Source organism: Ranitomeya variabilis, chromosome 2 (genome assembly GCF_051348905.1).
Source record: "Ranitomeya variabilis isolate aRanVar5 chromosome 2, aRanVar5.hap1, whole genome shotgun sequence".
Lineage (NCBI taxonomy): Eukaryota > Metazoa > Chordata > Amphibia > Anura > Dendrobatidae > Ranitomeya > Ranitomeya variabilis.
This window is the reverse complement of record NC_135233.1, coordinates 390,023,316-390,048,815: the sequence shown is the minus strand read 5'-3', so window position 1 is coordinate 390,048,815 and position 25,500 is coordinate 390,023,316. Positions and strand designations below refer to the sequence as shown.

Below are 25,500 nucleotides of genomic sequence, written 5' to 3'. Positions count from 1 at the left end.
TGTCATGGGGTCATCTCCCTGTGTAACACAAGGACCCACCAGATCCACCATAACTCGCTCCTGTCCTTCTATTTCAGCCTTCCAGACAGAAGGGAAATTATACCTAATCCTGGATTTTCTCAGGGGAGGCGACGTCTTCACACGATTATCCAAAGAGGTAACTATCTGCTTTTAAACCATTTTCCTTGTTCTCCGATTTTCCACATGATGGCGGCCCACAATCCTGGATGCCAGGAACAGATGCATTGACAAGAGCGTGCACCTTAAGTGCTGCAGCCATTGTTTGACTGCAGCATTCAAGAGGTTAACGGCAGCGATCGGAGATCAGCTCCAATAAAATGCTGCTAAAGGCATATTTTGGCTCCATGATGAGTACATCAATCACAAAGCATTGAAGGGGTTGTGCGGATAAAGAGGCGCTCCCTACCTGGGCAGTCTGAATCTGTAAAAAAATATAGAAAAAAGTCCTGCTTGCTGCTGTCACACTCCTGGATCTAGAGCAAGCCGCCCCGTGATCTGTGCCGAACCCAGAAGTGTTGAGGTCACCATTCAACCAGCGCGAGGACGGCTGAGACTTGTGATTGGCTGCGGTAGTCAGGTGACAATCCACGTGTCACTGGATATTTATCTGATGACACGCGGTTCATCTGTCGGCAGAAACCTAGCGGCACTCTGCGCTAGATCCATGGGATGTCAGCAGGTAGTAGCACTTAGTCATGGCCGAAGTGTTGACACCCTTGAAATTGTTTTAAAAAATTAAGTATTTCTCCCAGAAAATTATTGCAATTACGCATTTTGTTATACACACATTTATTTTCTTTGTGAATTGGACCAACATAAAAAAAAAACAGGAAAAAAGACAAATCAAACATAATTTCATGCAAAAACTCCAAAAAGGGCCGGACAAAATTGTTAGCATCTTTCTAAAATTGTGGGTAAACAACTTTGTTTCAAGCATGTGATGCTCATTCACATGAACCTGTGGCAAGTAACAGGTGTGGGCAGTAAAAAAATCACACCTGAAACCAGATATAAAGGGGAGAAGTTGACTTAATCTTTGCATTGTGTTGTCTGCATGTGCCACACTAAGCATGACGTACAGAAAGAGGAGAAGAGAACTGTCAGAGGACTTGAGAACCAAAATTGTTGAAAAATATCAACAATCTCAAGGTTACAAATCTATCTCAAGAGATCTTGATGAGAAATTGCTGAAAGATTGTAACACAGGATAGTCTGGATGGTGGATATGCAGCCCTAGTCAAGTTCCAAAGAAATTCAAGCGGTCCTGCAGGCTCAGAGTGCATCAGTGACAGCGCCAACTATCCGTCCACATATGAAAGAAATAAAACGCGATGGCAAAACATAAAAAAACTAGAATGGAGTTAGCCATAATGTATACGAGTAAGCCAAAAAGGGTCTTGTGGACAGATGAGCTCTCTCTCTCTCTCTCTCTCTCTCTCTCTCTCTCTCTCTCTCTCTCTCTCTCTCTCTCTCTCTCTCTCTCTCTCTCTCTCTCTCTCTCTCTCTCTCTCTCTCTCTCTCTCTCTCTCTCTAGAGAGAGGAGTAAGAAGCTTGTGATGGTTATAGGAAACGATTGATCGCAGGTATTTATTCCAAAGGGTGCAACCAAATAGTAAAGAGGGCGCCAACAATTGTGTCCGGACCATTTTTGAGGCTTTGTGTGAAATTATGTCCAATTTGCCTTTTTTTTTTCTCTGTTATTTTTGTTGTTCCAATACACAGGAAGGAAATAACCATGTGTATAACAAAACGTGAGGAATTGTGATAATGTTCTGGGAGAAATACTTAATTTTTAGGAAAAATTTCAAGGTTGCCAACACTTTCGGCCATGACTGTATATTGTTGTTTACTGAATCGGACCTCCAGGTATCAAGCACTTTTTGCCTGGACTATCCCCTTTAACCCCTTTACGATCTATGACATATAGGTGCGTCATAGTTCACCTCCCCTTGTTTGCTGCTGGCTCCAGCGATGAGCCTGCAACTTCTCCAGCACGTCAGCTGATTTAATCAGCTGTCATGTGCACCTAACAGCCGCGGGTGGAATCGCGATCCACACGCGGCTGTTAACAGGTTACATGCATGTTACAGCATTTAACATGATCGCACCAGAAGCTCGTCACCAACCTCTCCCATCGGCATCCGTGTCACATGGGTTGCCGATGGGTTGGCATGACAACCTGGGGTCTGCAGGAGACTTGGTTGTCATCGCCGAACTGCCGTGATCGCCACTGTGTGCAGCACAAATGATCAGAAGATCGCAGCTTCTAGTCTCCCATGCAGACTATTGAAGCAAGTAAAAAGTAAAAAAAAAAATATATAGATATATATAGATAGATAGATAGATATCTATATATCTATTAAAAAAATTAACAAAATAAGTTTAACCTCTTAACGACCAGAGGTATTTTCATTTTTTTTGCTTTTTCATTTTTTGCTCCCCTTTTTCCCAGAGCCATAACTTTTACATTTTTCCGTCAATATGGCCATGTGAGGGCTTTTTTTTTGCGGGACAAGTTGTACTTTTGAAGCACTCCATTGATTTTTACCATGTCGTGTACTCGAAAACGGGAAAAAAATTCCAAGTGCGGTGAAATTGCAAAAAAAGTGCAATTCCACAGTTTTTTTGTTTGGCTTTTTTGCTAGGTTCACTTAATGCTAAAACTGAGCTGCCATTATGATTCTCCAGGTAATTACGAGTTCATAGACACCAAACATGTCTAGGTTATTTTTTATCTAAGTGGTGAAAAAATTTTTTTAAACTTTGTGAAAAAAATAACATTGCGCAATTTTCCGATACCCGTAGCGTCTCCATTTTTTGTGATCTGGTGTCAGGTGCAGGCTTATTTTTTGCGTGCTGAGCTGACGTTTTTAATGATACCATTTTGGTGCAGATGCGATCGCCTGTTATTGCATTTTAATGCAATGTCGTGGCGACACAAAAAAATAATTCTGGTGTTTTTACTTTTTTTCTCGCTACGCCATTTAACGATTAGGTTAATCCTTTTTTTATTGATAGATCGGGTGAGTCTGATTGCGGCGATACCAAATATGTGTAGGTTTGCTTTTTTTTTTATAATTATTATTATTATTATTATTATTATTATTATTATTATTATTTTCAATGGGGCCAAAGGGGGGTGGTTTGAACGTCTAATTTTTTTTTTTATATTTTTTAAAAACATTTTTTTTTCTTTTGGCATGCTTCAATAGTCTCCATGGGAATCTAGAAGCTGCCACAACCTGATCGGCTCTGCTACATACAGGCGATGATCAGATCACCTCTATGTAGCAGAAATGCTGACTTGCCATGAGCACCGACCACTGGGCATCGCTCATAGCAATGTGGCAGTGACAACCGTAGAGGTCTGCAGGAGACCTCTGGTTGTCATGCCGACCCATCGGTGACCCACGATCACTTGACTGGGGGTCACCGATGGGCTTATTTCCAGCACGATTGCCGGAAGCGCATGTTAAACGCCACTGTCAGTGTTTGACAGCGGCATTTAATGGATTAATAGCCGCGGGAGGATCGCGATTCCACCCACGGCTGTTCCAGGCACATGTCAGCTGTTGAAAACAGCTGACATGTGCCGGGAAGGATGTTTGCTCACCGCCGGATCCCATATCAAAGGGAGGGAGTCCAACATCGGTGTAAATTTACAAAAAAATGCACACATTTGGTATTGCCGTGTTCAGAATTGCCCAATCTGTCAATATAACAAAAGAATCCATAAGGTAAATGGCGTAACAAGATAAAAAAATAAAACCACCAGAATTGTTTTTTTGGCAGCTGCAACATTGCATTAAAATGCAGTAATGGGCGATAAAAACATCATATCTATTCCAAAATCGTCTAAATAAAACGTCAGCTCTGTGATCAAAAAATAAACCCTCACCCAGATGACGAAAAATGGGTCTCTGAAAATGGCTACTTTTTTTTTTTTTTTTTTAGCAAACTTTGTTTTGCTTTTTTTCACCACTTAACGTAAATGAAAAAGAACCTAGACATGTTTGGTGTCTACGAACTCGTAATGACCCTGAGAATTACAATGGCCGGTCAGTTTTAGCACTTAGCAAATTGTTTAATTGCACTTTTGTTGCAATTTCAGTGCACTTAGATTTTTGCTGGAACTTTTTCCAGTACACTATATAGTAAAATCAATGGAGTCGTTCAAAAGTACAATTCGTCCCACAAAAAACAAGCCCTCACATGGCCACATAGATGAAAAATAAAAAAATGTTACGGCTCTGGGAAGAAGGGGAGCCAAAAATGGAAAATCCCAAGGTGGTGAAGGGGTTAAGCAGTTATCTAATCCGTTTTTTTACGGCTGGTTCAGATCAGCGGATTTTAAGTCCGGATGTGAAACCAGCAGCGCAGAGCGATGGGAGTCGCGCGAGCGGGTCACATGAACGTTTTTACACACTGATGGTTTTTTGGTTCCTTTGCAATAACCTTTTGTTAATTTTTAAGCTGATGTATCAGACGACTTACAGATGAAAATCCAACGATTTTTGTTTGCGGCTGTTAACCATTTAGATGCTGTCAGTCTCTAAAAGGTAACGCACATTGGTGCTGGATCATGACTGACCAGTTGGTTAACTAGCCGGGGCATGCATAAGACCCCCTTACCGTTGCCGTTTCGGTGCTCCGGTGAAGCCACTGGCTGAACTCGATAATAGATCATGATTACCACTATATACTGCAGTATTTCTGTATAAGTGATTGGATGATCGCAGGCAGGTTGAAGTCCTCTAAGAAAACTAAAAAAAAATAATGGAGAAAATAAGAAGTTTTTTAAAAATACAGAAAATATAAAAAAAAAATCCCCTTTTTGTTCACTTTTGTTTCTCAGCTTCTTTTTTCCAAAAGCAATAACTTTATTTGTACATCGACATTGCTGTGTGAGGGCGGCTTTATTTGAGACAAGTTACAGTTTTTAATAAAATAAAAACTAAACTATATGCGCCAGTGATATGAGGAATAGGTCCTCATACAGGAGGTGGTACAGAGTGCGATGTAACTGCAGATTTCTGGGGAGGTGTCTGGACCCCACTTAGTGCTGATATGAGGAGCTGATCTCTCATCTCCCTCAGATCACCACTGCTGCCGATCCTTCCCCTTCTGTCTCCTCTTCTGGAATACAGATGTCGCTGGAGCAGGAAGTACAGATGAGCGCGCGTCGCTGTCTGTCTACATACACTAATTACTTAAATTAATTGGTAAATGAACTAAAAAGCAAGCGGCGCTGCTTACCTGTAATTCAATTACTATTAAAACGAGTAATGGAAGCAAACGGTTATTACATTAGGAGACAATGAAATGTGCCGGAAACGGCAGCACATGACGGTGGGGGGAGGCTGGTGCCGAAGGAGGGGGCCGCTGCTGTCTTGGGGGGGCCGCTGCCGACGCTGCTGTGTTGGGGGGGGGGGGGGGGGAGGGGGAGGCCACTGCTGACGGGGATGTAATGTCGTACCGGGGAGCAGGGCTGTGGAGTCGGTAAGACAAACCTACTCAATTTCCCCGACTCCACAGCCATGGTCACTATTGAACATGGACATTACATGCAGCACAGGTTCATCTCCACTTACAGCTGAGATCAGGAACAGATCAGACATTTATAGGACATTTCATAACTTTCCCAAATTCTTATGTAAAAATATTAAGCTCATCCTGCACTAAACTACGGCACTCAATGTGTTATATGTTAGGAGTCAGTCCATTTTCTTTATCGCCTCTCATTGGGGGACACAGGAACCATAGGGTGTATGCTGCTGCCACTAGGAGGCTGACACTATGCAAATAAAAAAAGATAGCTCCTCCTCTGCAGTGTACACCCCACCGACTGGCATTATACTCTTCAGTTTAGCTTAGTGTCAGTAGGAGGTGGACACGGGTCTTTCTTTAGACCCTTATCTACCTCAATGTGCGTCGTTCCTTTTCAGGTTTTCCGGAGGGATACAGGGTGAACAGTCACACCTGTAGTCCCACAAGGCGGACTATGAGTACGGCGTGTACTGCCACCCCGTATCCTCATAGATCCCTCTCCAGGACCAAGAGCCTAGCACACAAGCGTGCTCAGAAGTCCGGTCCTGGCTCCGTCCCCCACCCACTCGCCCACCAGAGCCTGTCAGTCGGAGGAGACGAGGACGTCCGTCATCGGCTCCACGGACGTCTAATATCTTCCACGCTTTTTCAAGGTTAGTACGACGGCGTGGGATGTTAGGTGAGTATTTGTGCTACCTGTGGGAGCCCCTGCGGCCGCACCTTTTCTGCGGAGCCTTCATTGGGGGACAACAAGGGTCCCACCGCACACTTAAAAAAAAAATAAAATAAATAAAATGTCTGGGGCTTATCTTTTGCGCGACGCTTCTGATGACCTTCCGCGCTCCTTCCCACGGCGGCTGCGTTTCTTAGGCAGTCACGCTGCTTACCTGCGAACGTTTTTCCGGTTAATTCTGCGGCGCGGTTCCCCTTCAGGCAGCCGTGCCAGGTTTTCTCCGGCGGCCGCACCTTTGGAGGTGACTCGCGGCCGCGACCCTCCAGCGGCCGCCGGCTTCTAATATAGGCCCCAGCTTTCCCTGGGGCCTACTTCCGGTACCGGCGTTTTTTCTTATTACATGCGGCGGCTGCCGCACCTATTAGCCGGGCGGCGGTGCGCGAGCTAAGAGCGCCGCACCGCTGTTCACTTCGGCGGTTACCGGCTTCTAATTTAGGCCCCGGCTTCTCCCGGGGCCTACTTCCGGTGCCGCGCTCCGCCCACTTCCTTTTTGCCTCGGGCGGGCTTTCTCCCGCCCGACAAACTGTGCCCTGCATTCCCCACCCACCGGCGCCATCTCGGCTGGCTCCGCCCCTTCCTCCACGCCGCTGCTGGACACTCAGGTCACAAGTTTTGTGCCTCGTGCCACGCACTCCGCAGAGCGCTCTTCTTCTGAGGACACAGCAGGAAATCTGCACCGGAGATCCACAGCATCTTCCTCCAGGCCTCCGTGGTTTTTCGTCTGCCGTGAGTAGCTCTGCACTGCAGACTGACACCCCCCTCTGCTCCACTGTCCCCTAACCTGCTGGCATTTCTTCAGGGAGCTCTCCATAATGTCTAACTCTAAAGGGGGCCGCTCTCGTCGTCCTCCTTCCTCCTCGAAGTCTTCTGTCTTAGTCAAATACTTTGCTTGTTCGTCCTGTAACAGCAAACTTCCCTCAGGTCAGTCCTCTCCGCTCTGTCAGGCCTGCAGCAACCCGATTGTTCCCACCGCCCAGGATCCCCCGGCCGCTCCGCCCGAGAGTGATATCCTCATCCCAGGCTGGGCCTCCTCTCTGTCTCAATCCGTGGCCGATTTAACACGGGTGTCTCAAACCCTGGTGTCCGTATTGGATCGGTTACCCCTGCAGACTCCAGCAGTAGCCAGCGGGTCCCAGGAACCGCCGCCCGAGCCCTCTTTGATAAGCCACAAAAGGTCCAGGCAGGTATATCGGTCTGAGTCCTCTTCGCGTTCTATCTCGCCACACGGCCCTCCCCTGCGGTCGGTGTCCCCCCGATCCTCGTCCCCTGAGTCAGGCGAGGCTTTCTCTGATGCGCCCTCGGAGGATATTTCGGAGCTGGATTCTAACCAGATCGCCACCATGAGAGATATGGTCCAGAATCTCATTGGGGCAATAAACCAAACCTGTGGCATCAAGGATCCCTCTACGGAACCCGCAGATCAGGCGGTTTCGTTTAGATGGGCCAAACCACCTTCCAAGTTTTTTGCTCCTCATCCTGAATTCGTGGAAATCTTGGCCAGAGAGAGAGAGAACCCGACCAGACGTTTTCAGAGGGGAAAACGCCTGGGTGTGTTATATCCTTTTCCTCCAGAACTTACCGCCAATTGGACGGTCTCTCCCTCGGTGGATCCCCCTGTTTCCAGGCTGTCCACCAACATGGTGCTTCCTCTGTCCGGCGGAGCATCTCTGAAGGACTCTAACGATAGAGTTGTAGAATCCTTCGCGAAGTCAGCCTTTGAAGCAGCTGCGGCGGCGCTATGCCCAGCTTTTGCTTCCACTTGGGTCTCAAAATCTATTTCCAAATGGGCCAAGGATCTCCGTCGAGGTATCCTGGACGGGGCGCCTCCTGCGCAACTAGCGGAGCTTGCCAACCAGATTTCCCACGCTGGTAAATACCTGGTCTCCGCCTCCCTGGATACCGCGTCTTGTGCGGCTCAGGCTTCCAGCAATGCTGTTGCCATCCGCCGGACCGTTTGGCTCAAGGCCTGGCAGGCGGACTTATCTTCCAAAAAGTCCCTTACCAGTCTGCCCTTCCAGGGCTCTCGTCTCTTTGGTTCCCAGCTGGACCAAATCATTAAGGACGCCACTGGGGGTACAAGTTCTCTTCTCCCCCAGGCTAAGCCTCGCCGCCCTCCTCCTAAACGGCAGTTTCGATCCTTTCGGCCTTTTCGACGCTTCGCGGCGTCAAACTCCTTTGCCCAGCAGCAACAGAGGCCTCAGGCACGTCAAGAGAAGAAGGCGGTGTCCTTTAGGCCCACTCCGTCCTGGCGTCCTCGCTACTCCCAGGGTAGATCTTCCAGGCCCAGGACCGGAAGATCCACCTCTGCATGACTCTCGGCAAGACTCCAGCCCAACTCCCAGGTTGGGCGGCCGTCTTCTCTTTTTCAGGGACGCCTGGCTTTCCGCAGTAGAGGATGCATGGGTCAGGGAAGTTGTATCCTCGGGATACAAGATAGAGTTCATTTCACGACCCCAGGATCGTTTCTTCGAATCCCGTCCTCCAAGAGATCCCGCTTTAGTTCCGGGCTTCTTTGCAGCCATCGCTTCTCTTCTCAAAGCCGGGGTTATCGTTCCCGTACCAGAAAAAGAACGTTTCACGGGTTTCTACTCGAACCTTTTTGTGGTACCGAAAAAGGACGGCAAGGTTCATCCCATTCTGGACCTCAAATTGCTGAACAGGAGAGTTCATCTGAGACGCTTCAGGATGGAATCTCTTCGTTCAGTAATTGCTTCCATGGAGGCCCAGGAATTTCTGTGCACAATCGACATCCAGGACGCCTACCTCCATGTCCCGATATTTCCCGGACATCACCGTTTCCTGCGCTTTGCAGTGCTCCGGGAACATTTTCAGTTCGTCGCCCTGCCGTTCGGCCTCGCAACCGCTCCAAGGGTGTTCACAAAGATCATGGCGGCACTGATGGCCATCTTGAGAGTCAGAGGCCTGGTCCTTTTTCCTTACCTCAACGACATCCTCATCAAGGCTCCGTCCTTTGCTCAGGCTCACGAAAGCCTGTCTATTGTTATCGACACCTTAGTCCGTTTCGGGTGGCTGGTCAACCGGAAGAAGTCCTGCCTTATCCCTTCTCAGCGCATCATCTTTCTGGGCATGCTCTTCGACACTCGTCAGACCAGAGTCTTCCTTCCCAAGGACAAGAAATCCACCCTTTGTCGGGACATACGCTTGCTCCAGGGTCCTCGGCCTCCCTCCCTCCGTTCGGCCATGAGGGCTCTTGGGAGGATGGTAGCAACATTGGAAGCGATTCCCTTCGCCCAATTTCACTCGCGACCCCTCCAACAAGCCATTCTGTCTCAATGGGACAGGTCTGTCTTCTCCCTGGATCGGCCAATCCGTCTCTCTTCTCGGGTCAAACGGTCTCTCAACTGGTGGCTGACGTCACCTCTTGTCTCCCAGGGCAGGTCCTTCCTCCCAGTTCACTGGCAGGTGGTGACGACGGACGCCAGCCTGCTCGGCTGGGGTGCGGTGTTTCGTCACCTGACGGTCCAGGGCCGTTGGTCGTCGCAGGAGTCGTCTCTGCCAATCAATGTCCTCGAAATTCGGGCCATTTTTCTGTCCCTCCGCCACTGGGAAACTATTCTCAGGGGCCTGCCAGTCCTTGGCCCTTGCCGAGGTATCCAAGATCCTCCTTTGGGCAGAGGCTACAGTTCCGGTGATATCCGCGGTGCATATCCCCGGCGTGGACAACTGGGCCGCCGACTTCCTCAGCCGCGAGGGCCTCGCGGCAGGGGAATGGTCCTTGCATCCGGAGGTCTTCCATCAGATTTGTCTTCGATGGGGGACTCCGGACGTGGACCTCACGGCGTCTCGAACAGGAAGGTTCCGCAGTTCGTCTCCAGGTCTCGCGATCCTCTCGCAGTGGGCGCCGACGCTCTGGCCATCCCTTGGTCACAGTTCGGGCTGCCTTACCTGTTCCCACCCCTTCCGCTTCTTCCCAAGCTGTTGAAGAAGATCAAAGCGGAAGGGGTGCGTGCCGGTCATCCTGATCGCCCCGGATTGGCCCAGGAGAGCTTGGTTCGCAGAGCTCGTCAACCTTCTCGTGGACGCTCCCTGGCGCCTTCCAGACAGGCCCGATCTGCTGTCTCAGGGTCCGATCTGCCACCCGAATTCTCGGTCGCTCAGTTTAACGGCGTGGCTGTTGAGACCGCGGTTCTAAGAGCGTCCGGCCTTTCAGACCGGGTGATTCACACCATGATTCAGGCTCGGAAGCCTTCGTCTTCCAGGATCTACTACCGTACCTGGAAGGCTTACTTCCGTTGGTGCGAGTCCAACCGCGTTCCGTCTATGACCTTTTCTCTGCCTTCTCTTTTGGCCTTCCTTCAGGCAGGACTGGATTCGGGCCTGGCTCTTAGCTCCCTGAAGGGCCAGGTTTCTGCGCTTTCCATCCTCTTTCAGAAGACTTTAGCTTCTCGGCCACAGGTTAAGACCTTCCTTCAAGGAGTGGCCCACACTGTCCCGCCGTACAGGGCTCCTGTGGATGCATGGGATTTGAACCTGGTACTGGACGTTCTGAGGGTTTCTCCCTTTGAGCCCCTTCGGGAGATTCCTCTATCAGTTCTATCTTGGAAGGTGTCCTTTCTTGTGGCCATCACGTCTATTCGCCGCGTTTCCGAGTTGGCGGCTCTGTCTTGCCAACCTCCATTTTTGGTCATTCACCAGGATAAGGTGGTCTTCCGGCCTCCACCTTCTTTTCTTCCTAAGGTGGTTTCAACCTTCCACCTCAACGAGGACATCATTTTACCTTCCTTTTGTCCAGCTCCGACTCATCCTCTGGAGCGATCTTTGAACAAGCTGGACCTTGTCAGGGCAGTGAGGATCTACCTGGATAGAACCTCCACTTTTCGAAAGACTGATTCCTTTTTCGTCATTCCTGATGGCACGCGCAGAGGCCAACCGGCTTCTAAGGCGACTATTGCTCGCTGGATCAGAATGGCAATTTTGGAGGCTTACCGGGTCAAGAACAGAGTGCCCCCTCCTGGGATTAAGGCTCACTCTACCCGGGCAGTCGGCGCCTCCTGGGCGGTGCGCCACAGGGCTTCCGCCCTACAGCTTTGCAAAGCGGCAACTTGGTCTTCCATCCACACGTTCGCCAAATTTTACAAGGTCCATACCTACGCTTCGGCGGACGCCAGCCTTGGCAGAAGGATCTTGCAGGCGGCAGTGATGAGTCCTCTGTCCTGATGGAAGTCTGTTTTCCCGCCCTAGGGACTGCTTTGGGACGTCCCATGGTTCCTGTGTCCCCCAATGAGAGGCGATAAAGAAAACAGGATTTTTGGTTGCTTACCGTAAAATCTGTTTCTTGGAGCCTTCATTGGGGGACACAGCTCCCTCCCAAGTTTTCTGTTATCTGTTATATGACTGTTCTCACGTTACAGTTCTCAAGTTTGTGGTTATGGTTTTTCAACCTTGTTCTTTATCTCCTACTGCTTTCTCACTAACTGAAGAGTATAATGCCAGTCGGTGGGGTGTACACTGCAGAGGAGGAGCTATCTTTTTTTATTTGCATAGTGTCAGCCTCCTAGTGGCAGCAGCATACACCCTATGGTTCCTGTGTCCCCCAATGAAGGCTCCAAGAAACAGATTTTACGGTAAGCAACCAAAAATCCTGTTTTATACCAACTCCACAGCCCTGGTCACTGTACTGGTCACACTCTACACGGGAGCATTTTCTGGTTATAGTACCTCTCCGCTGATAATCAGTGCAGCTCTACAGTATAATACAGGAGGTAACTCAGGATCAGTAATGTATGTACACAGTGACTGCACCAGCAGAATAGTGAGTGCAGCTCTGGGGTATAATACTGGATGTAACTCAGGATCAGGTATGTATGTACACAGTGACTGCACCAGCAGAATAGTGAGTGCAGCTCTGGAGTATAATACAGGAGGTAACTCAGGATCAGTAATGTAATGTATGTACGCAGTGACTGCACGAGCAGAGTAGTGAGTGCAGCTCTGGAGTATAATACAGGATGCAACTCAGGATCAGTAATGTATGTACGCAGTGACTGCACCAGCAGAATATGACTGCACCAGCAGAATAGTGAGTGCAGCTCTGGAGTATAATACAGGATGCAACTCAGGATCAGTAATGTATGTACGCAGTGACTGCACCAGCAGAATAGTGAGTGCAGCTCTGGAGTATAATACAGGATGCAACTCAGGATCAGTAATGTATGTACACAGTGACTGCACCAGCAGAATAGTGAGTGCAGCTCTGGAGTATAATACAGCAGGTAACGTGTGATCCTTCATGTAGAGGTAAGTGATGAGTTGCTTCAGTATTTTTCCCTGAATTGCAGTAACTCCATATTTCATGGTCTGAGCATCGTCCTGACTTTGCACAGAGCTGGAGAATGTTTTTTTTTTTGCCGACATGTCTCCATTCTCCTTGTGGGGAACATCTTCAGCCGCCCACGTCCCTCCTCTCAGAAAGCGGTGGAGACTGTGTGATTCATGCATTATGTGTAATGAGGACAGGGGATTTCATCCTGTTCTCACTTTCTCGCTGCCTGCTCTGTTTTTCTGCAGAAAGCTTGATCTTCTGCAACCTCGTACACATCCTTATTGTGATTCTCCCAACTTACGGTACATTTTGGGTAATTTTCCACTCCCAGCCGAAGCTGCAGTCTTATCATTCACCGGGCGGCCGCCTCTCCTGCTTCTTCGTACATTCGATCGCTGCTGTGTTCTCTTAGGCTCTGCAGAATTGTGATTGCAGCTCTTGATGTAGTTATATAATAAGGCATTCTTTGCTCATTGTTGCTCTGGCAGACTGCAGTAGTGGGACGAGAGCTGCAGTTTTCTTGCCATAGACTTAATAAGTCTGTTTCACGCTCCCAGCACGCCTTGCCTCTGGCGTTAGCCGCGAGGAACTCTGTTTCCAGGACTCGCTTCTTATTCTAACATATAAATGTTTGCAGGATTTGGTTTCTGAAATGTTTTGTTTTGAAAAGGTCGCAGCCTCGCGGGGCATAATTGAATTATTTACCGTGAGAGTGTAACCAGCGGGGGGCACCATTCTCACAGCCGTCTCTGCTGAGTTCTCGTTACTGAGTTTCAGCTCGTGTTGTTGGTTGTATATATTGACGTTCCGTGAGTATTTATAGACGTTGGGGAGGAATGAATCACGACCGTGCGTTGCCGACCTTTATAGAGGAGAGTGCGAGGGTCGGCACCACTTCCCGAAATCATGGATGGCACACAATGGGAACGCCGGGCAGGCAGAGGCCTCATCAGAGCGATCATACCCATCCAGCTGATCAACCAGGCGCAGCGAGTATGGCCCCCCCGGCATCAGAAGCCGGCCATAACCTGTAATACATGGCAGGGTCTAAAGCCCTAGATCAGAGGAGTCCCTGATCCCGGCCAAAAAAGTGTGAAAAAGTCCTGTGAACCACGACCCTTGGAAAATACTATAAAAACTAGCACTAAATAAAAAGGTCCATAAAGGTTTCAAAAATGGGGGGAAACCATGAAACTCGCACAGCAAAAACAAAAGCTTATCTCCAGAAATGAAGGAAATATGAGCTGGAAACTCACAGGTCTAACGGCATTTCTAGAATGATCAATGTTGTAGTTACCAGTCTCAGACACTCAGTATATTTGTAATTTCTCTCCCGATGCGTTCTTGTAGTCTTGCACACTAGTTGTTTTGCCGCCCTCCTAGTTGTTTTGCCGCCCTCCCTCATTGCCATTTCCCATGTTTTGCATAGAGCGGGTGTAGTGGTTTGGGGAGGGGGGCATTCTTGTCTTATCTGGGTGATGTTTTCCGTCCTGATAGAACATAAAGTAAATCTATACAGTTCTTATTAGGTTATGTTTACAGAGGAAGATGTGAAATTCTACTTGGCACAGCTGGCCCTGGCACTCGATCACCTGCACAGCCTGGGAATCGTCTACAGAGACCTAAAGCCAGAAAAGTAAAGTAAAATTTTCCAAGTTCAGATATTATCTAGTCTGTTTCCTGTGTCTGTATTCTGAGACCATTGTCTCCATCTTTGCATGTTGTTGCACCCTCTGGTACTTGGGGTACTGAATTCTCCAGGGTTAGTGCAAAGTTCTGTTTCTGAATTCTCCTGGTTACTTTGTGTCTTTTATTTCTTATTTTTGTGACATTTTTCTACCAAATCCTGTTATGTGTTGGTGAATGTACATTTTAATTTTCAGCATTTTGCTTGATGAAGCAGGACATATCAAGTTAACAGGTAGGTGACAATTCTCCAGCGGAGCATTTCATTCATCTCATTTGTGTGTAATGGTGGCCTGTCCACGTCTTCTTTCTGAATTTGCAGTTTGCTCTTTTTTTTTTTTTGCCTTCTCCTTGTCCCCTCTGCCTGTGATGTGGCATCATTATCTGGTGGTCTGTGACTATACGTGGGAGAATATGCAGCTCCTGATCTTCCCATCTTTTTATTCCTAGTCTTATCTCTGGGTGCTAATGCCAGGCGGATGTGTTCAATGTCACATGCGTCATAAAATCACAGGAACACAGCACCTCCACCGTGTCTGGGTGATAATTCAGCCATTATGGTGTAGCTTTTTATAATATCTAATCATGATTGTGCCACAGCCTCCTTGTGCCAGAGTCATTGCATAGTCTCAGGATGGAGCTGGCTGTAGCTATTAACATCCCATCAGCCAGCCCCCTTCACACATTGCTCTCGTCACGGCCAACATAGAAAATGCTTTCATGGGTCAAGCACCAGACTGAGAGGGAAGCAAAGCTCCCAGACTGGGGGGCCATCCAAAGATTCAGTGTCCCTGGAACAATTAAGCCTAATTAGGAAGTTTATTTTATTAGAAAGGAAACTGTACCCATTAGGTGATGATTGTAACATTGTCTCTGAGCTTACGGACAGTCATAGAGAAAAATTAAAAATCCATAAGACATCTCTAGAGTTGGGAATATATCACCCTCACGTTGAACACATGGGATAAATTATAGCTAGGGAAGAGAGAAAACGAATTATAACTAGGGAAGTGAGAGAGCTGACACTTCCATTTCCATTGAAGTAGGGGCCTCATACAGTGACCAGGTAATTACAACAGGGAGATTTGCTGGGAAAATGACAAAGTCTGAGATTAGTTTACACAGAGATGGGGAAGTACACTTACAAAGCAAAGAGCTTCCTCTGGTCAAAGCACGGCTTCCTAGACCTTTTGGAGCCAGTGGACATTGATCATAATTGGGATCTGCAACAATCTGATATTTATGGGAGATATACTTTCAGAGCGAAGGGACAAATATAACACATTCACTCACATCACTGTATCTCCTCCAACTTAATAACGGTTCTATGGATGATTCTATCCAGACTAACTTAATAACAGTCCTATGGATGATGCTATCCAGACCATGTTTCATCTCGATAGAAATTTAAAATCGTGATAAGAAACATGATGACAATATCTACAGCCTTTGACCTCCAGGGGCGAAGATATCCTGCAAGTTGGGGATGTCATAAATTACTGAAAGATCTAGCACACCCCACAGCCCCCACATGAGCTCATCAAGAGGAGGTATGTAGGCAAATAAAAAGAAGAAATTGAGTTTTGTCCTTTGTCAGTCCTGGAAGGTGCAGCTTGTTGTAGTTCTGCCCATTTTCCTAATGAGTACTTCCCTCCACTAAGCTCTGAGCCATTCTCGTGATATCAGATTTAGTACTTTACTTTTATTCTCCCTTTTATTTTGTTATTATTTATATATTGTATTGGGTTGTTAGAATTTTGTATCATCTTGTATATTCTTATTCTTGTATATTCTTATAAGCACTCCCTGTAGTCCTGTTCCTCTTGCTCTGTAAACCGCACCTCTGAAGCCATATGCTAACTGTGAAGGGTGTCCAATCGACCTGTATGAATGGTTGGTGGAGGCAGCTAGTTTTTTTTTGTTTTTTTTATATCGGAGCTGGCAGTGGTCATACTGGTGTGTGTGTGTGTATGTATATGTGTACATAAATGTATATATGTATATACATATATGTATGTGTGTGTATATATATATATCTATCTATATATATATATCTATATATATCTATATCTATATATATCTATATATATCTATATATATCTATATATATATCTATATATATATATATATATATATATATATATATATATCTATATATATATATATATATATATATATATATATATATATATATATATATATATATATATATATATATCTATATGTATATATATATCTATATATATCTATAGATATATATATATATATCTATATCTATATAATCCACATAGTATATAGCACAGCCCACACTTATATAGTGGATATTATTATATTTTTTTTTTCACAAGTTGGAATAGGAGGTGTATATGCCATGCACTGACTTTAAATTGCCCAGTAACTGCCCCAGTAGTAGACGTGGCCTCGTCCGTAACTCGTCAGTCAATTGTGTAATTGTCCTTACGATTGGAGGCAGCGGTGTTGCATTCCCTAACAACTGGTGGGATCTGTGGGATCTGTCCAGTGTCATTTGTGACATAATGGAAACAGTGGTTGGATCTGCGCGACCCGCCACCCTTCCCCCGGCTGTGTATCCATGACATTTGCCATCACTGTGGCTCCTTGCACCCAGGGGCCACAGTCTGTGCTTTCTGCCCGTTGTATCAGATCCGGCGTATTCTAATATTACCTGGATCACCTTGGGGTTCCTTTAACCCCTTCATGACCCAGCCTATTTTGGCCTTAATGACCTTGCCGTTTTTTGCAATTCTGACCAGTGTCCCTTTATGAGGTAATAACTCGGGAACGCTTCAACGGATCCTAGCGATTCTGAGATTGTTTTTTCGTGACATATTGGGCTTCATGTTAGTGGTAAATTTAGGTCGATAATTTCTGCGTTTATTTGTGAAAAAAATGGAAATCTGGCGAAAATTTTGCAATTTTCACATTTTGAATTTTTATTCTGTTAAACCAGAGAGTTATGTGACACAAAATAGTTAATAAATAACATTTACCACATGTTTACTTTACATCAGCACAATTTTGGAAACAACATTTTTTTTTGCTAGGAAGTTATAAGGGTTAAAATTTGACCAGTGATTTCTCATTTTTACAACAAAATTTACAAAACCATTTTTTTTAGGGACCACCTCACATTTGAAGTCAATTTGAGGGTTCTATATGGCTGAAAATACCCAAAAGTGACACCATTCTAAAAACTGCACCCCTCAAGGTGCTCAAAACCACATTCAAGAAGTTTATTAACCCTTCAGGTGTTTCACAGCAGCAGAAGCAACATGGAAGGAAAAAATGAACATTTAACTTTTTAGTCACAAAAATGATCTTTTAGCAACAATTTTTTTATTTTCCCAAGGGTAAAAGGAGAAACTGGACCACGAACGTTGTTGTCCAATTTGTCCTGAGTACGCTGATACCTCATATGTGGGGGTAAACCACTGTTTGGGCGCACGGCAGAACTCGGAAGGGAAGGAGCGCCATTTGACTTTTTGAATGAAAAATTGGCTCCAATCTTTAGCGGACACCATGTCGCGTTTGGAGAGCCCCCGTGTGCCTAAACATTGGAGCTCCACCACAAGTGACCCCATTTTGGAAAGGAGACCCCCCAAGGAACTTATCTAGATGCATAGTGAGCACTTTAAACCCTCAGGTGCTTCACAAATTGATCCGTAAAAATGAAAAAGTACTTTTTTTTCACAAAAAAATTCTTTTAGCCTCAATTTTTTAATTTTCACATGGGCAACAGGATAAAATGGATCCTAAAATTTGTTGGACAATTTCTCCTGAGTACACCGATACCTCATATGTGGGGGTAAACCACTGTTTGGGCGCATGGCAAGGCTCGGAAGGGAAGGCGCGCCATTTGACTTTTTGAATGGAAAAGTAGCTCCAATCGTTAGCGGACACCATGTCGCGTTTGGAGAGCCCCTGTGTGCCTAAACATTGGAGCTCCCCCACAAGTGACACCATTTTGGAAACTAGACCCCCCAAGGAACTTATCTAGATGCATAGTGAGCACTTTAAACCAACAAGTGCTTCACAGAAGTTTATAACGCAGAGCCGTGAAAATAAAAAATAATTTTTCTTTCCTCAAAAATGATTTTTAGCCCAGAATTTTTTATTTTCCCAAGGGTAACAGGAGAAATTGGACCCCAAATGTTGTTGTCCAGTTTGTCCTGAGTACGATGATACCCCATATGTGGGGGTAAACCACTGTTTGGGTGCATGGCAGGGCTTGGAAGGGAAGGCACGCCATTTGGCTTTTTGAATGGAAAATTAGCTCCAATCATTAGCGGACACCATGTCGCGTTTGGAGAGCCCCTGTGTGCCTAAACATTGGAGCTTCCCCATAAGTGACCCCATTTTGGAAACTAGACCTCCCAAGGAACTAATCTAGATGTGTGGTGAGCACTTTGAACCCCCAAGTGCTTCACAGAAGTTTATAACGCAGAGCCATGAAAATAAAAAATATTTTTTCTTTTCTCAAAAAATTTTTTTTAGCCCTGAATTTTTTATTTTCCCAAGGGTAACAGGGGAAATTTGACCCCAATAGTTGTTGTCCAGTTTCTCCTGAGTACGCTGATACCCCATATGTGGGGGTAAACCACTGCTTGGGCACACGTCGGGGTTCGGAAGGGAAGTAGTGACGTTTTGAAATGCAGACTTTGATGGAATGCTCTGCGGGCGTCACGTTGCGTTTGCAGAGCCCCTGATGTGCCTAAACAGCAGAAACCCCCCACAAGTGACCCCATTTTGGAAACTAGACCCCCAAATGAACTTATCTAGATGTGTGGTGAGCACTTTGAACCCCTAAGTGCTTCACAGAAGTTTATAACGCAGAGCCGTGAAAATAATAAATACGTTTTCTTTCCTCAAAAAAAAATTTTTTAGCCCTGATTTTTTTATTTTCCCAAGGGTAACAGGAGAAATTTGACCCCAAGATTTGTTGTCCAGTTTCTCCTGAGTATGCTGATACCCCATATGTGGGGGTAAACCACTGTTTGGGCACATGCCGGGACTTGGAAGTGAAGTAGTGATGTTTTGAAATGCAGACTTTGATGGAATGCTCTGCGGGCATCACGTTGCTTTTGCAGAGCCCCTGATGTGCCTAAACAGTAGAAACCCCCCACAAGTGACCCCATTTTGGAAACTAAACCCCCAAGGGAACTTATCTAGATGTGTGGTGAGCACTTTGAACCTCTAAGTGCTTCACAGAAGTTTATAACACAGAGCCGTGAAAATAATAAATACGTTTTCTTTCCTCAAAAAATTTTTTTTAGCCCTGATTTTTTTATTTTCCCAAGGGTAACAGGAGAAATTTGACCCCAAGAGTTGTTGTCCAGTTTCTCCTGAGTACGGTGATACCCCATATGTGGGGGTAAACCACTGTTTGGGCACTTGCCGGAGCTCGGAAGTGAAGTAGTGACGTTTTGAAATGCAGACTTTGATGGAATGCTCTGCGGGCATCACGTTGCGTTTGCAGAGCCCCTGATGTGCCTAAACAGTAGAAACTCCCCACAAGTGACCCCATTTTGGAAACTAAACCCCCAAGGGAACTTATCTAGATGTGTGGTGAGCACTTTGAACCCCCAAGTGCTTCACAGAAGTTTATAACGCAGAGCCGTGAAAATAAAAAATCATTTTTCTTTCCTCAAAAATAATTTTTTAGCCCGCAATTTTTTATTTTCCCAAGGGTTACAGGAGAAATTGGACCCCAAAAGTTGTTGATCAGTTTCTCCTGAGTACGCTGGTACCCCATATGTGGGGGTAAAGCACTGTTTGGGCACACGTCGGGGCTCGGAAGGGAGAGAGCACCATTTTACTTTTTCAACGCAAGATTGGCTGGAATCAATGGTGGCGCCGTGTCGCGTTTGGAGACCCCCTGATGTGCCTAAAAAGTGGAAACCCCTCAATTCTAACTCCAACACTAACCCCAACACACCCCTAACTCTAATCCCAACCCTAACCACAACCCTAACCCCAACACACCCCTAACCCTAGTCTTACCCCTAATTCCAACCCTAAGGCTATGTGCTCACGTTGCGGATTTGTGTGGATTTTTCCGCAGTTTTTGAAAAATCTGCAGGTAAAACGCACTGCGCTTTACCTGCGGATTTACCGCGGATTTCCAGTGTTTTTTGTGTGGATTTCACTTGCGGATTCCTATTATGGAGCAGGTGTAAAACGCTGCGGAATTGCACAAAGAATTGACATGCTGCGGAAAATACAACGCAGCGTTTCCGCGCTGTATTTTCTGCACCATGGGCACAGCGGATTTGGTTTTCCATAGGTTTACGTGGTACTGTAAACGTGATGGAAAACTGATACGAATCCGCAGCGACCAATCCGCTGCGGATCCGCAGCCAAATCCGCACTGTGTGCACATAGCCTAATTCTAACCCTAATTCTAACCCTAATTCTAGCCCTGAGTGCAACCCTAGCCCTAAGTGCAACCCTAAGTGCAACCCTAAGTGCAACCCTAGCCCTAAGTGCAACCCTAAGTGCAACCCTAAGTGCAACCCTAGCCCTAAGTGCAACCCTAAGTGCAACCCTAGCCCTAAGTGCAACCCTAAGTGCAACCCTAAGTGCAACCCTAAGTGCAACCCTAAGTGCAACCCTAAGTGCAACCCTAAGTGCAACCCTAAGTGCAACCCTAAGTGCAACCCTAGCCCTAAGTGCAACCCTAAGTGCAACCCTAGCCCTAAGTGCAACCCTAAGTGCAACCCTAGCCCTAAGTGCAACCCTAAGTGCAACCCTAAGTGCAACCCTAAGTGCAACCCTAAGTGCAACCCTAGCCCTAAGTGCAACCCTAAGTGCAACCCTAAGTGCAACCCTACCCCTAACCCTACCCCTAACCCTAACCCTAATGGAAAAACAAAAATAATTATATTTTCTGTATTTTATTATTATCCCTACCTATGGGGGTGATAAAGGGGGTGATTTATTCACTATTTTTTTTATTTTGATCGCTGTGATAGAACTTATCACAGCGACCAAAATGTGCAGGAACGAATCTGCCGGCTTGCAGATTCGGCGGGCGTACTGCGCATGCGCCCGCCATTTTCCAAGATGGCGGCGCCCATGAAGCAGACGGCCGGACACCGGGAGGGACATCGGAGCTAGGTAAGTATGGGGGGGTGGGACCGGAACACGGGGGGGGGATCGGAGGACCTGGGGAGCGGACAGGAGGACCGGGGGAGCGGACAGGAGGGAGGAGGGGAGCGGAACGGAGATCGGGGCAAAAAGGACGACTGGGGGGGCGATCGGTGGGCTGGGGTGGGGGCAGATCGGGGTCTCCAGCCATGGCAGATGCTATTGCAGCATCGGCCATGGCTGGATTGTAATATTTCACCATTTTCATAGGTGAAATATTACAAATCGCTCTGATTGGCAGTTTCACTTTCAACAGCCAATCAGAGCGATCGTAGCCACGGGGGGGTGAAGCCACCCCCCCTGGGCTGAAGTACCACTCCCCCTCTCCCTGCAGATCGGGTAAAATAGGAGTTAACCCCTTCACCCGATCTGCAGGGACGCGATCATTCTGTGACACAGCATATGCGTCACAGGTCGGGAAGGCACCGACTTTCATGACGCATACGCTGTGTCACAGGTCGGGAAGGGGTTAAAGCAGGAAGTGGATCCAACAGGAAGATGAAGCGTTTCCCATAAATTCCCATTTTCTTTAACATTTGCTCCTGGCTGGACCTAAAAGTGCCGCAAAAATAGCGCAAGTGATTCCAGCCTTACAGGATTAAAGAGCATGGCCCATTTTTCCATGAATAGCGCCACTCCCTTTTACAGCTCAGGTCTGTGGAAGTGCATAGGGATCCACTGCAGTACCACTGACAACCTGTAGGCAGACGGGGGCGTCTCTAATCCTAGACCAGACCTTTATGGGGAATCCCTGTTGTGCGTTAGTATCATTGTCTTATAATGACATTCTGCAGCCTTCTCCTAGATATAGCACTTTCTTTCCTTACTGTTTTCAGGATCTTTGCTGTCAGTGAATAGATTTATTCTCATTTTATAGTCAGTGCCTTTATTTTAGGGGTTGTTCCAAGTATTTACTATCTCCTGTTGATTGCTGGGTGAGTGACTGCTGAGACCCCCTCACTGCAGGTTTTCGATACAGTTGTGGTTGATGGATCTTTGTTTGCATAGTAGATGCTGGAGAAGTCGTCCTTCCCGCCGTGAACCCCTCCATCACTTCACACCTCTTCATTCGTCATGTGAACATGAGCACTGACCAATAATGTGCTGTAGACAGTCCCTAATGACCCCCTGAAGGTGGCGACCACCCCCCGTTATAGGGATGTGCAAGTGATGCCCATAGTCACCGGTGACGCAGTCAGGACTCAGTGATGTTACCATAGGGGGCACTTTTGCATTTCTTTTGTTTTCCAGACTTTGGCCTCAGCAAAGAGTCGGTGGACCATGAAAAAAAGGCGTACTCCTTCTGTGGAACCGTGGAGTACATGGCCCCGGAAGTGGTGAACCGGCGGGGCCACACACAGAGCGCTGACTGGTGGTCCTTTGGCGTCCTCATGGTAAGTTCCTTGTGGCACAAGTGCAGCTGTGACTGTGATATTTGGGCTGTTGTCCACGTTCACGCCTGTGATGTCGGCTCAGTGTAGCGCAGAGGACACAGCAGGATACAGAGCAGGGAAAGATGGTGACATGTGAAGCAGCCAGGGAATACGCGCAGGTTCACACTGGATGGTTTTGTACGAAACACTGAATATTAGCAAAATAGCAAAAAAAAAAAGAATCAGTTTCACTAGTAGAAATTTGAGCTGCAGTCACAATTATGAAGCATCAGGGCAGAATTCCTCCAGAATCCCTGCTTGTTTAATATCTGCAACAAACCAAAGTTCCTCTGATCATTTACATTCTTCAAAATGTCATAATTACACCAAGATCCATATGATCCTCTCATGTAATAATAAATGATAATGTATCAAAAACCCATTACACCCCCTGTGTTATGGGAGCTCAGCTAAACGGTGTTGAGGTCTCAATCAGCTGAATAGTGAATGCAGCTCTGCAGTATAATACAGGATGTAACTCAGGATCAGTAATGTATGTACACAGTGACTGCACCAGAATAGTGAGTGCAGCTCTGGAGTATAATACAGGATGTAACTCCGGATCAGTAATGTAATGTATGTACACAGTGACTGCACCAGCAGAATAGTGAGTGCAGCTCTGGGGTATAATACAGGATGTAACTCAGGATCAGTAATGTAATGTATGTACACAGTGACTGCACCAGCAGAATAGTGAGTGCAGCTCTGGGGTATAATACAGGATGTAACTCAGGATCAGTAATGTAATGTATGTACACAGTGACTGCACCAGCAGAATAGTGAGTGCAGCTCTGGGGTATAATATAGGATGTAACTCAGGATCAGTAATGTATGTACGCAGTGACTGCACCAGAATAGTGAGTGCAGCTCTGGGGTATAACAAAGGAGGTAACTCAGGATCAGTAATGTAATGTATGTACACAGTGACTGCACCAGCAGAATAATGAGTGCAGCTCTGGAGTATAATACAGGATGTAACTCAGGATCAGTAATGTATGTACACAGTGACTGCACCAGCAGAATAGTGAGTGCAGCTCTGGCATATAATACAGGATGTAACTCAGGATCAGTAATGTAATGTATGTACACAGTGACTGTACCAGCAGAATAGTGAGTGCATATGTGGGGTATAATACAGGATGTAACTCAGGATCAGTAATGTAATGTATGTACACAGTGACTGCACCAGCAGAATAGTGAGTGCAGCTCTGGAGTATAATACAGGATGTAACTCAGGATCAGTAATGTAATGTATGTACACAGTGACTGTACCAGCAGAATAGTGAGTGCATATGTGGGGTATAATACAGGATGTAACTCAGGATCAGTAATGTATGTACACAGTGACTGTACCAGCAGAATAGTGAGTGCAGCTCTGGAATATAATACAGGATGTAACTCAGGATCAGTAATATAATGTATGTACACAGTGACTGCACCAGCAGAATAGTGAGTGCAGCTCTGGAGTATAATACAGGATGTGACTGGGGATCACTTGTACGTTCTATGTGGACTTTGTTTCATTTTTCTTCTGTCGTGTAGAGCTCTGCTTTTTGTCTTTTGTTATAATGTAATATTTCTGCAATTTTCTGTTCTCATAATCTGTGATGTAAAATGAGATTTATTAACAACTTCAGACACTTTTTCCTGTTTGTGTTTCCAGTTTGAGATGCTGACGGGGACGCTGCCGTTTCAAGGAAAAGACCGGAATGAAACGATGAACATGATACTGAAGTAAGTGCCCCCTCTGCGCTGTGATTCCTAGAGGACAGAACACAACCTTTCTATGTTTTATTTATCTTGCTGAATCTGCATCTTATGTAGCACAAATCCTCTCCGCTATTTACAGCAGCTGCACAAATCTCTTGTTACAATGTATCAGTGCAGGTCAGGGCAGTCGGCCTCAAGTCCAGGACAAAAGAAAATTGTTGCTTTTCTCGGTCGTACTCTTATAGATGATTGCCTACGCTGATACATTGTAATTAACCCAATTACTCTGAGCTGAACATTCCTGTCTGACAGTCTTGTTGCTATGGATACATTGTAAAAATGACACAAAGTTTTGTTACCACTCCCTAGTTTCGTGTCTGTGTCCTATAAATGGTGGCAATGAGCCAAAGAAATCCTCAAGGTGTCAGGATATAACTATACTCATGGAATTCTCTCCCATCAGTGCAATAAGCCGTCAATACACATTATTCATTAATTCCTGACGAAAGATGATAGAACTTGAGTAACAGATAAAGTATGTTTGTGCGATAACCGTGATGGCAAAGGAGGAAGATGTGTGGATCTCGCCCATCTCATGTCACCCGGGTCACGTCCAAATGGGTAGAAGCATCCCTCTCTCTGCGCTGTCGTGCCCCCCACATTAGCTCCTGCCCTAACGTGGGCAGTAGCCAAGTAGGACTATTTCCCCAGGAAAGATCCCTCCCAGCGCGTTTCTTTCTCAGTTAGAAGAGGTCATCAGGGGAGTGTACTTACTATTGGGGAGACACCAGCTAGGACAGACCAAAAATTGCTCCAAAACAAAATAGTGCGGAAAGTGTCTCTGTGCTTATAAAGTGCCTATTTATCAAAAGCATCATAGAAGTCCCACAGTGGTGGCATTCCCATGGGGTGCAGAGCGC

The 25,500-nt window shown here is 46.3% G+C and overlaps 1 protein-coding gene across 4 annotated transcripts in view; it reads left to right on the top strand.

The window, feature by feature from the left end:
* Nucleotides 1-25,500, top strand: part of RPS6KA6 (ribosomal protein S6 kinase A6) — a 65,863-nt gene that overhangs the window by 28,128 nt on the left and 12,235 nt on the right. For all 4 annotated transcript variants that reach the window (XM_077286456.1, XM_077286459.1, XM_077286458.1 and 1 more), the window contains exons 6-10: nt 78-157; nt 14,114-14,220; nt 14,468-14,505; nt 22,689-22,831; nt 24,534-24,604. In XM_077286456.1, the coding sequence (XP_077142571.1) occupies nt 78-157; nt 14,114-14,220; nt 14,468-14,505; nt 22,689-22,831; nt 24,534-24,604 (439 nt within the window). The remainder of the gene's footprint in view (nt 1-77; nt 158-14,113; nt 14,221-14,467; nt 14,506-22,688; nt 22,832-24,533; nt 24,605-25,500) is intronic.